Here is a 13,189-nt window from a genome sequence, read left to right on the forward strand (position 1 = left end):
AACTGGATCCAATTTTTATAATTCTATCGAAAGTATCTTTATAAACAGAGTAAATCGTGTGCCCGAGTAGACAATGACAGAATAACTGATTTTTCCCCAAACAATGTAACAATGTTGGAGTTGAGCAAGGGGACAACTCGAGCCCAAGTTTTTTAAAAGTACTTATTAAGGATTTTTCAACTTCAGTCAACAACCTTCCAGATCTTGATCAAATTAATGCACGTTCTATTCATTGCTTACTGTATGCAGATGATATTGTTCTTCTTTCAACATCTGCAATTGGACTACAAAAAAAAACTTGATCAACTAGGAGTATATTGTAATGAATTGTGCCTTAAAATCAGCAGTCTACAAAGACCAAGGTTTTCTTGTTCAATACAGCAGACAGAAATATCAGGAATGAACATAGGATTAATAAGTCTGTTATTGAGTGTGTCGAGCAATGTAAATATCTAGGTATCACATTAAGTGCGTCTGGGTCATTTTCTTGTGCTCAAAAAGACTTGTACAAAAAAGCTTTGAAAGCATATTATAAACTTCGCAAATATTTTATTCTCTAAATCCCAGTATTAAAAATTGTGTGAATGTATTTCATAATACGATCAAACCAATCTTGTTATATGGCTCTGAAGTAACAGGGGTCGTTTTCACAAAAAAAAAAAAAAAAAAAAAAAAAAAAAAAGTAAGTGTACAAATAGTCGTAAGTTATGACGTCATAGTAAATCAAAGTATTGTGACGTTATAACTTACGACTAATTTTACTCTTACGATTTTTTGTGAAAAGGGCCACCGAAGTAACAAGATATTTTAATCCATTCAAGAAAATTTTTATACAAGATCAACACAACCATCGAGCAGCCTTTCCTAATTACTTGCTGAGAAGCTGCATGTTAAATTTTGTAAAATATTACTTTAGGTTAGTAAAAGCGCAACAAATATTGCTACACTCTCCGAATTAGGACTTTGCACTTTGACATATTGAAATCAATGTTGAAATACTGGCATAGACACGAAATTTAGATACATTATTTCCACTCCTTAAAGATACATATATAGATTCAAATTCATTATATGCTCATATACTCTAAAAATATAAAAGGACTTCAGGACTGAAAAAATACAAGTTCATATATATATAAAGCTTGCGGACTCAAGTGAGAATAAGTGCGGACCTATGTAACCTTCAACAGAAATATCGGGGGTGAAAAATATTTAATGCTTTTACAGTCTCCTGAGCACAGGAAAAAAAATCACAAGATCACATATAGATGCACATTGACTAAGAATTGAACAAGGTCGTTATAAGGGTATTCTTTGGCCCTGCAGGACATGCCTCAGGTTCAACTCTGATGAGGTAGATGATGAAAAAAAACTTTAAATATTGTCTCGCATTTCACTGGAGGATACCAGGGAAAATATGAACACTTCTATTAATCTTATCTGTCCAAATATCAACGTTGAATCCTAACGTTTGGTGGGCAAAGTCTGGGAGTTGCCATAGAGCATCGTCCATTGGTGCCCTTTGCAGGCTGGTTACCTGATAGCTAATCTGCATAGGACAGAAGGATGGAATTTCTGGTCTCGGAGTCCCTAACCAGAAATTACACAGAGGTGGTTATCCTACGAACTGAATTTTAACCTTTTTGAATTGGGCAAAGTTCCTATGTGTTAAATAGGACATCGTCCCTTGGTGTCATCAGCGTTTGGTCCATGTAAAAAGCTCCTCCTCTTGCCTCGGACACAAGGATATAACAATTTGATCATTGAAGCCCTTCGGAACTCAAATATGGCAATATTCATTTGGGTTACCTTAATAACTGAATATAAATAGTTAGCTGTGGTTGGAACATACTGTATTGTACTATGTGGTAAATCAGTCATAATAGTTCTTTGTTATGTTAATAATGCAAGCCCAATGTAATGTGATGTTATAATTTTAATATATATATAATGTATCAAACCCTGACGGGCTCATTCATATGGATAATAAAAGTTTTCTTCTTCTTCTTCTTCTTCTTTAGATCTCAGGAGGGAAGATGATCTGTAAATTATGTAGGTTGGGTCTATTTTTGTGAGTCTTTAATAACACTCCAAATTAATTGAAAATTTTGTCATTTGATACATTCAGAGCTTAAAGAAATCCCAACTTCTTTGAGCACACATTTGTTTTCAAAAGGAAAAAAAATACTGTACAGATATCCGATTTAGAGGGGATTTTGCAGTTGATCTTTTTTTTGAAAAAGGTGGGGAGGTGGGTAAATGTAACTAACATTGTAGTTACACACCGCTAATTCAGGCAATCAACTCCTAGGAAAAAATGTTCAGCAGAAGTGATATTTCACTGTGAAAAAGTGACTGCACATCATTATTGCATTGGGTTACCAGATTGTAGTGTTCCGTATCAAATAATTCCTGAGAATCTTTGTCGAGCTTGTCCACACTTTTCGTTCCGACAATTGTCAAAACTTTTTTCGATATCCTATTATAGCCGATTAGCATTATGCTTATTAAAACTGAAAGATGAGCAAGAAAGTACCATGCTATTCTTTTTTTCAGAACTCGTCGTCAGCCATTTGTGCATCTTACTTCTCAGCATGTTCATTATACATGTAAGTGTAAGTCACATTTTGCGAATATGGTCACTACATGTGTGGCGTTGGAATAGATATGTTTGGTCTCCGAGAAAGTCTAGTACTATTTAAGGTTACGTTTGATATATTCAATCCATCTATTAATTCATATAGTTAATTTCATTGCCAAGGACAAGATTGACTCATTTGCCGTCCTTGAACTACGACCGGATCTCTACGTAAGATATTTCTTAATATTGACAAAGGTAAAGCCAAGTGCATGTGAGCATGACACATGGCCCTTCATACAAAATCATGGCTCATATATCTTCTTGTCTCACAGACAAAAGCGGACAAAGGAGCTCTGACATAGTGAGGATGGATATGACGGCTTACCATTCGTAACTTCTTGTAGATAGTGGATTTGAATTTAGTCAGTGGACAATCATCAATAAGTCTTTACCGGAGGGAGATTGAACTTTGTGATGTTCAGACGGTGGATTTGAATTGTCACGGAGAAGTCCTTAGTTGATGGAGATTGAACTTTGTGATGTTCAGACGGTGGATTTGAATTGTCACGGAGAAGTCCTTAGTTGATGGAGATTGAACTTTGTGATGTTAACCATACAATCATTTACAGGCAGTTAAAAACTCTACCACTGTAACAAGATGATACTTACATGCGAGGCCTTATTGAAATACAAGATAATAAAAAAAAACTTTTAGTAATACGCTGATATTTGTCGCGCAACTGATAATTTACATAGAAATCATTTACACTAGTCATTATAAATAATGATCGTATAGAACTTGTTAAAGTAATATGCTTGGTCATCATCTCAGAATAGAAACAAAAATAACCACTATAAAGACATGCGGTTAGGGAAGATGGTTAAGTACCAGTCCATATAAAATTCAGACACTGCCAATGGTAAAGTGATTCATGGTGTAGAAAAACCCCCAGAACAAACGATGGTTTTTCAGTCTACACATGCTGTATAGTAACATAATAGTAATCATTTCTGTATTCAGATCTGCACTTTTGAGAAAATCGTAAATTCATCTCGAAATGAAATCAACCAAATGGAACCAAATCAAGAACGATAACTCCGCAAAGTGCCAATTTCATACACAATCTATATAATTTTTATCTCAAAAGCGCAACAACCGAATGAAAAAATAAGACTGGTTATGTGACCAGTAACTGTCTGTGAACAAGAAATAAAACTTAATTCAGTGGGTTTTTGACATGTGTGAATCACCTTCTGCCTGATTTAAAAAAAAAGACTGCTACTTAATAATACAGACACAGAAAATTCCATGTTGATTTAGATAGTGCATGTTTGTCTTGTGCAAATTAAAATAAATTCCCCGTGTGTAAAAGACTGACAATTATGCTAACTACTTCCCCTATAAAAATGTCAGGAAGAAATATTAAAATGTTAAATACACTGGTAGATCAAAACTTTATTTCAATTTATAAATGTAAGCCATTGTTTATACTGGATTGTAATGGGGGTTGTTTATGATATAGAAGCCTATATAGTAACCTTTCCATTTGACCGCCACTATTAATGAAGGCCTTGCTACTAAACCGTAACCATCTGATATAACGGTATTCGTGCAATCTCTCACGGCACGTATGCTTTTTTAAGAATACTCGAAATTTTAGTCTATGTATTAACTATGTAATGTTTACTGAAACTTCAAACGTGCATTAAACTTTACAACAACGAAATTTACAGAAAATGTAAGACTGTAGGGCCCACTTCCTAGAAACCATATATAGGCATCTACTCCACTAGTCATTCAGACGGCGTACAAAAAAAGGAGGTGAGGTGCACAATGGCACCATGTGATAAAAATGTGTATAAGTTACATCAATTTCCATTCAGCTGTTTTAGAGTTGCGGATTAGAAAATGACCCCCATCTTGACTGACCAATGAAAAAACCCAAGGTAACATACCAGGAAACTACAAAAGTCATTTAGATAGAGAAAAATAATAAAGTAGAACGTGTATAATGGAATCATGTAATGAACAATTCCATTCAGTTGTTTCAGATGAGTTCAGAATTAGAACTAGAGACGTAGCAATATAAATTGGCACGAAAAGAAACAAATAATAATAAAAAAACAAACAAAAACAAACAAACAAAAAAAGCAAACACAACAAATAAACAAAACATAAAACACCCATAGGAACTTACAAACCAACAGAACAAGCAAAATAAAAAAGAAAAATAAGAAAAATAAAAAAATGATTTGCTGACTCTTTCTTTGAAGTTGCCCTAAATTGAGAGGGTATTCCCAGTTAAAAAGGGACATAAGTAACAAGATCATTAAAATTGTGTGAAAGATTTTTTTTCGTGTTTTGGATATTCCTGATTTTTTGTCGTACATTTTAGTCTATCCTTGACCGAAATGAGTGACAAAGCTTTATTACACATTCTTGAGTATGTTGTATGTCAGTTTTGATGGTGTAACATGCTACATTTACAATGTGTGGGTTTGTGTGCGTGTTTTGTTGTGTTGGTTTGTGTGCGTGGTTTTTTTTGGTGTGTGTTTCGTGATCTTTTTGTGAACACCGTGAATTATACCACATGCAGGCTTGTTTCCTTGACACAATCAAAAATCGATACTTTCCAAATGGTTATCTACGTAATTGATTTTGTGGAAATATAGGAATTTATATCAAATATATAGAGAAAAAAAACCATATTTCTTTTAAAAATCGCGTAAATAGTGGTCAAAACAATTTTTTACATGACTCCTTTCACACAATACATTTTACCTTTTACTTACCTTTTTTTCTGTCGCAAGAAAGTGCAAGTAAACAGTAATGAATACACACAATACCACTTATATTTAGTAATTTAGAAGTTCTACCAAGGAAGTAAACCCCAGTGTTTTTTTTTAATTATGAAAAATAAACTTTCAGCAGAAAATGCAATGATCCCTTTCACAGTAAAACTCATTGGTTTGCTTGACATTTGACGGAGGCAGCATGTTATATTAGTATATCAGTAAATACGAATAATAGGTCAACAAGTTGAATCTGTTTTCTTCATTGCTTCAATCTACATACAGATCTGCCATGTTAAAAACATTGTAATTAGTTCAGCAGGAAATAAAGAAAATAAATCATGGAAAATCTACAAGCTGTATATAGCATGATACACCAAACAAGCTGCTCACTGCGCAATTTCCAAAAAAATTCCTGGGAGAAAAAAAATCTTGTTTCAAGCCAAAACAGTATTTATTGTGGTTGCTGCTTAAAAAAGACCACATTACACATCAATAAATATATAAAAGACAAAGTTGATGAAAAGTAGCTTCTACCTCTATATTCATTAATAAACTTATGGTAATTTTAGTGAATCTATGAAAAAGTAAATGAATTATTGAAATGAAAATTAAAATGATAAAAAAAACATTTAAGCATAAATACGTTTATTTGCTGGTAAATCTAACATCACCACGCCAGTGGTGAAGGGAAAGTTAGGAAAGCGATCAAAAACCAAGATTTAAAATAAATAGGATTAAAGCAACACGTGTAATTCTAATTGATCTTTAAGGTTTTTGAATTATAATATCCGAACGTGATCACACATTTAAAGAAAAGGTCAATTTGAGACGTGACAGATCTTATTTCGAAGTTAAGAAACATCGGGGATCTTTTTAAAACATGGTATAAACTTGACATTTAACTTATTAAATCAATTTTAAATTTTAAGTGTTTAATTTTATTTGGTTTTTAATTAATGTAAATATATTTCAAGTTAATCAAACAACTATATACTGTACCCAGGTTAATATTGGACAACCTTGGCGAACCCCCGCCGTAAACAAATGATAAATATATTCTCTACAGCATGGGAAATTTAGCCGCAGGAAAAACTACCTTCACTACAAGCAATTATTTGTGACGTAAAAATTATGTTTTGGTCAAATGATGGAAAAGTAATACAATGTTGGTACACGGAACTATACTATAAATAAATATTCTACGCCTGACATAGTTTGTATTCATTCAATACAAGTTATTCAGAATGTTGAAGCTCGTATGCATAGCACTCTTCTTAGTATCTTCATTACGCGGTAAGTTAACATTGTGTATTTGATGAATGTTGTGTTTTGGATAAAATACTGATGAACTGTCAATACATTTAGGATTTATGTTGTCATTTCTGATTTATATTAGTCTATTATTCATGTCATGTAACGCGTAACTTAAATATCTTACTAATCTTTTTAAAGAAATTTTGTTCGTTTTTAAAATAGTGCTTATCATTTTTGCCAAATCACGGAACTGCTCCATGATACGCTTACAAAAATATTAACAGTTGTGTGCGAGAAAGTGAAATGAGGGTTTTTCAAGGTTTAAACACTGAAAGGAATCCTTGCAAAGAATCAAGAACAATAACAAGGGTTATTGATATATTTTAATTTGAAAGTTAGGTTAGCTTATGCAGCATGGAAATGTTGCATGAATAATTAGTCACGAAAAAATTCTACATCAACCTTCATGAACTTGTCTACCCATTTGCATGTACACATCCATCTCAATAGTCTCAATCATCATGATTGATTTATTATTTTCGTCATAGTGTATTTGTCTAATATACGCCTTGCTTTGACGTAAATATTTCAATGGATATTTCTGGAAAAGAAAGTAGACGTTTGTGCCCTACCGTGGCACATGGTCATGCTTCAAGCATTTAATTGAATTTGGGTTGCCGATTCTTTTTGATTTTGTTTGTCTGTCGAATTTTATTTTCTCTGATTTATTGTACAAAAGTTAAAAGCATGCATATTTAAGATAAGTCACTTATTTAGTACTTGAATAAAGCATTTCAAAATCTGCAACCAAATTATGAGATGTAACCAGACTTTAAGCTATTTTAAACAGTAATGTATTTATTGTCACGGCACTGATATAGATTTGTTTCGTATTGCAACGGAGTTAAATAAAAAAAATAATTTCCTTTGTGCTCTGTGTTTTTTTTTTCGGTCTTTGATAATTATACTTTCGAAATTTGTTCAGATAAGATGAGCAACGACAAGGACTTCTTACATACTGCTAGTCTTCTGCTTAAGTTTCATCATTACATTTCGAACAAATATGGGCTCAATTTCACCACCTCCAAAAAACAATCCACAGCAAAAGTCAGGTCAGTTTATGATTAAATTTTACATAAAACTTACGTAACTTTCTCATATCTAGGGGGAGGTATGCCTTAAAACAAAGTTTTTCCTGTATAGTCAGAAGAGAATTTGTAATAACATTTAGCCCACATTTGTCTTAAAGCTTATGTCTATACACATTGTAACCTTGACAAAACTAGTTTACTAACCTTAGAATCTAACAAACATGATAATTTATTACCAAATAATTAAACAGTAAATGACACTATGCCTGACTTGTTATCACTGACATAAATTTCTAAAATATTAATCATACACTTAGTAAATTTATTATGATACTACGTACGTGTATCAAAGTTTAAACTGCAGGCTTGTTGTATTTTCACTAATAAAACAACACTGTAAAATTAAGAATTATGATCTGGTATAGAGGTATTCAAGTTCCAAATATAAGTAACCAGAACTCATGTTTTCGTTTGGCATGGCATGCATTTGTTCTGATCATTACATTTTACGTTATTAAAGTATTAATTAGTATGTATGGGCTCGACACTACTTCGTTTGTTTAAATTAAAAAATAACAACAACATTTAAAGCATGGGTGCACTACAATCACCTACGTGCTTAGCATTTGTCTGTAATAAACAATATTGATTTTTAAATAAATAGGTCAACATATTGGTGAACAAGGAAGTGGAATAAGATGTCCAAAGATCTCCTGCCAACTTCACGGAACACCTGACATAGACTGTAGAGTTCAATCTTACTTCGTTTACCGTGGTATTACGTGCAAAGGTTGTATAGAAGATTCATGTGCAGCTCCGCAGCCTACAACAGAGACTCTCATCGGTCAAGGTAATCATCCTCATCGGGGTTCCACTGATCATGCCTTAGATCACCATCATGGAGTCCGTCCATTGCGGAAGAGGCTAATAGGAGTATCGAGCATCATGTCAGGTCGACACAACATTCGATTCATGGGTAACCGCATGGTTATTCTCGACCCATCTAGTTTCATCCAACGAAACGCTCGACTCCTACAGCGGCTCACACAAAGGAGACCGATCCATAGCACTGCAGGTTATTATCTTTATAATACCTGTTTCATTTTGCGTGCATTGAAAAAAAAAACACAAAATCTTTAACACTTTCATTTCTTCGATGTAATTAGATTTGTGAATTTTGTTTCTCAGTTGTGACAAAACGTAACTTACATATAGTTTTTCCTTTTTGTGTTACGTAATCAAATATATTTTATTTTCAGAATAAATTAATAATACAATAAGAAAGGTTTATTAAACTATACGAACTATACACTGATACCAAAGCTTAACCGAATTTGATATCAGTAAAATATTCAATTTTGAGATATTATTTTACAGTTCCACAAATCAGATGTCCAAAATTACATTGTCATCTACATCACCAACCAGAACCTCATTGTGTAGTAGAGTCATACTTCATGTATAGAGGCATACAATGTACAGGGTGTCAAGAGGATATTTGCCTTGGTGCAAAGTCGGTTCCGGATGCGCTTATCGGCGAAACACATGACTTATCTACACATAGTAACGAACATATTATGAACACCAATAGTCTTTCACGATTGACAGACATATCGCTGTTAAGACGAAGGAACAGAAATCATTTGCCTCAAAATATTCGACTTTTTGATAATCGAAGACGGATTGAACATCTGCGTAATCATCGGTTTCGTGGTGATATGCAACCGCAACCAACAACCATTTTGCAGAACCGGAGCAATATATCACCAACCTCTCGTACACCAGAACTTAGAAATGTTCAAATAGATACAGGATTTATTAAAGAACAGACATCTGGCAATCATGTTTCATCAGCCAATCAGGAAATAGGTTCGTTTTGTATGAGATAAACCATTATTTATATAAATGATAAATCTTGCACATTTAAACTATTGCATAAACATCCAGGACAACATGTATTGAAAAGTATAAAAGTAAAAGAAGGCAATCAAATATAGCGGAGAAAATAATCGATATTAATTGTTTCCCTTATTTGTTTAAACTCTTATTAGAGATCCAATTTAACAGTTCTTGAAAAAAATAAATCGACATTTGGCAAAGGACGCTTATCCTACCGGTGCACCTGGTCCATGCTCACAGTTTTGTGTTTTGACAGTAACTTAGTGTAAATATCTGTTTTTTATGATAACAAGGTATATCATATTATGTCTTTTATCAAAGGAATAATAGATAAAATGGAAATGGAACCACACCATCACCAGCCGTCTCCTTTAGCTCAAGCGAATGATCAATCAAAATCTCAGCCTTCATCTAGCATCAGATGTCCTGAATTGTCATGCCATCTTCATCAGAGACCCAACACCGATTGTAGCGTGAAAACATTCTTTGTTTACCATGGAGTTACTTGCGAAAGTTGCGTAGAAGACGTTTGCTCAGACCACCACCCACACGGGATTGGGTTTCGGGGTATACCACCGTCAGGTAATTTTCTTTCACTCATAAACTTGACTTTCAATATAATGTGTCTATTTCCAGTCTGATTGACAGAGGTATTTATTTTGTCATTGTTTCCTGGTCCGTATTATACCGGTATTTGAAAATGACACGAGGAACTTATTTGTTGTCTTAAGAAAATATTGGGATACTTACTACCAGGAGCATTAGGTATTAGACGTTTTACTAATCTTTTACAAAAGAATCTTAAATGATATAAAAATTCTGCTACCTAGAACGAAAACATTTTATCTACAATTCGGCAAACTTAAAAAAAAAATCTTCTAGAATATTTTATCCAAATGAATCTATAGACCTTTACATGAACATGGAAACATTAAGATCTCATCCGTGTCACACACTCAAGTATGGTAGAATGGCACTCGAGGGAGTAATCAAGGAAACTAATCTTCTAGCGGAAATCAAAAGAATGTAATCCAGGGACAAAACCACACATGGGAAACAGACACATACAACAAAGATAATAAAATAACAGAAATAACACATACAAAGTAACAAAAGTGAATGAGCAACTCGGACTCTACTAAATTTATTTTGAAATTTCAAGCATACTCAAGGTTCATCATTATCTTTCGACAAATATGGCCTCAATTTCACCATTAATTTACATCTGACTACATGCAAGAAAGTATAGCTTAAGTATATGCTCGTATAATCAGAGTCTTGAAAGACAGTACCCAATTACAAGCACAACAAACAAAGACCACAAATAGAAATCTGCAATTTTTTTTTAATTTTAATTTGTTATTTTTTAGGCTTACCGATTGATTGCCCAAAAGTTAAATGTCACACTCATCACACACCTGATCCACACTGCATAGTCGAAACCTACTTTATGTACCACGACCGACGATGCACAGGATGTGACGAAGACATCTGCTTAGGGGCGCAAGCTGTTCCAGAATCTCTCATCGGGGAAAGTACAACTGATCACCACGTAAACGAAGGTCATCTTCACCACAACACTCCAACGGCAATGACAGACAGTCGACCGTCGGTTGAAATAGGCAATAACATTTTAAGAGATAGAACACTTTCTAACTGGAAAAATGCGAAACCGAAATTAGATAGTGGAAGAAATACCGGAAAAATAACTGTCCAGCAAAAGCCGTCTCCTTTACCGTCTCCTTTACCCGTAGGTGGTGGAAAAGCCTTGTCGAGATATACCGGACAAGCGCGGAGTTACTTGCAAGGATTGTTCCACCCTTTGTTTTCAAGAGGAAATCAGTAGATAAGATATTGAATACACTAAATGCCTATTCAAATCCAGGATCATATGAAATCCACATATAAATAATACCTCTTATAGAGACAGGTGATTTTGAAGTGGCAGCCTAAGATCTTATCTACGATATTACATTATCATGGGCTGGTAACATAACAATGATGTGAACTTCAGTAAAGACATGGGTTATAACAATGTTTCAACGAGTTCACTTTTATTCCCTGTTCAAGTTGCAACTTTCCCAGTGCAGGTCGGTAATATTTACGTGTGATATCTAATATCAAACTTGTGATTCTTCAAAGGATAGTGGCAGGATTATGATATAGAAATGTAGATATTTTAACTTTTTGAATAAAATTCATAATTTTTCTGTTACATGTCCTTGCTTCAAATACCCTCCAGAGTCTTATATTAGCTAAGTATTTCAAGCACAATAAAGTTATAAGTAAGATGACGATGATGCTGTCTTCATAGTTTTCATATGTCTAAATTATAAACTCAAAATCTTTTCACACACCCACACAAACAAACACACACACACACACACCTCCTTGAAAAAAAATAAGAGAATTACAAAAAAAAAAAAAAACAAAAAGCGGTCCATTTTTTAAACAAAAATGCAAAACATTTTTCACACGCCTACATATTTCCCTTATCACCATCCTCCTTTATAAAAGTACATTTACAGAACATCTTGATGATGCAAGTAAGGCAACTAAAAATAAACAGTGCCGAGCTAAAATGTCGAAGGTTACAAATCGGTCTACTCAATATAAAACAGAAATGATATACTCATACCACGTGACACTGGACTAACACCATGCAAAAATGGCACGGAATATGTTTTCACTAGCTACTTTTCTTGAAACATATTCATAAAATACTACACAGGCAAATGTGCCACATATGAGAATCATGGTTTGCATTTATATTATCATATAAATCGAGCATCATATGATTGCTTTACATATGATAATCACATGATTATCATATGTTTTCAGGCCAAAATTAACACATGAGAATCATATGATAATCATATTACTATCATATGTTAGATATGTGATTTTCGAATGATTACCATATGATTATCATATGAATCGAGTACCATACGATTATAATATGTGGCACATTTGGCTGTGTAACTCAAATATACGCAAACCTTAATTTAACTTTAACAAAGAAAGTAGATATTCGATATTCACATCATGACTTTCTATTGGTTAACGATGGTGATAAATGAGTTACCAATATGATTTATGACTCTCCAATAAAATAGCTCTCTTAAAAGCTTATCCGTGAGAAAGTTTTTTTTTGTATCAAATGGAACATTGAAAACCTCTAATTTGATCAAACGAAGTGAATGAAACGTTTATAGCATTAGTAAGTAAGTCCATTCAGTAAGTATATATCTGTAATATTTGTTTGAAACATGTCCTATTACAAAATAATATCGATGGTTAAGGATAAAACGTCGCCCATATAACAAAACACACACATGGTAGATGACCAAAATGTAGTTACTTTTAATAAATCATTTTCTAAAACTAAACCTGACCTAAAAATTGTAAAATAGAACAGGGAATAACGTATTAGTCTTTCGGTTAACCAAGTGTTACATCATATTTAAAAATATTTTAAGAAAAAAAATCAAAAACATCTTCAAATGATGTATTGCATCATGCAAATGCAAATGCAAATGACAACAATTCACTAGTTATACATTTCTAA

The 13,189-nt window shown here is 33.3% G+C and overlaps 1 protein-coding gene across 1 annotated transcript; it reads left to right on the top strand.

The window, feature by feature from the left end:
* The first annotated feature begins 6,536 nt into the window (after positions 1-6,536).
* LOC148610134 (uncharacterized) lies at positions 6,537-11,836 on the top strand. Its single transcript, XM_088542238.1, has 5 exons — positions 6,537-6,670; positions 8,387-8,797; positions 9,100-9,591; positions 9,943-10,203; positions 10,992-11,836. The coding sequence occupies exons 1-5, from the start codon at positions 6,622-6,624 to the stop codon at positions 11,465-11,467; spliced, it is 1,689 nt and encodes a 562-aa protein (XP_088398364.1). The 5' UTR covers positions 6,537-6,621; the 3' UTR covers positions 11,468-11,836.
* Positions 11,837-13,189: the final 1,353 nt, after the last annotated feature.

Source organism: Perna viridis, chromosome 8 (genome assembly GCF_037379345.1).
Source record: "Perna viridis isolate PV_CMFRI_1.1 ecotype Kerala chromosome 8, ASM3737934v1, whole genome shotgun sequence".
NCBI lineage: Eukaryota > Metazoa > Mollusca > Bivalvia > Mytilida > Mytilidae > Perna > Perna viridis.

Coding starts and splice junctions, on each gene's coding strand:
- LOC148610134 (XM_088542238.1), top strand. CDS start 6,622: ATGTTGAAGCTCGTATGCATAGCACTCTTCTTAGTATCTTCATTACGC. Junction 6,671..8,386: donor CTTAGTATCTTCATTACGCG/GTAAGTTAACAT, acceptor TTAAATAAATAG/GTCAACATATTGGTGAACAA. Junction 10,204..10,991: donor TCGGGGTATACCACCGTCAG/GTAATTTTCTTT, acceptor GTTATTTTTTAG/GCTTACCGATTGATTGCCCA.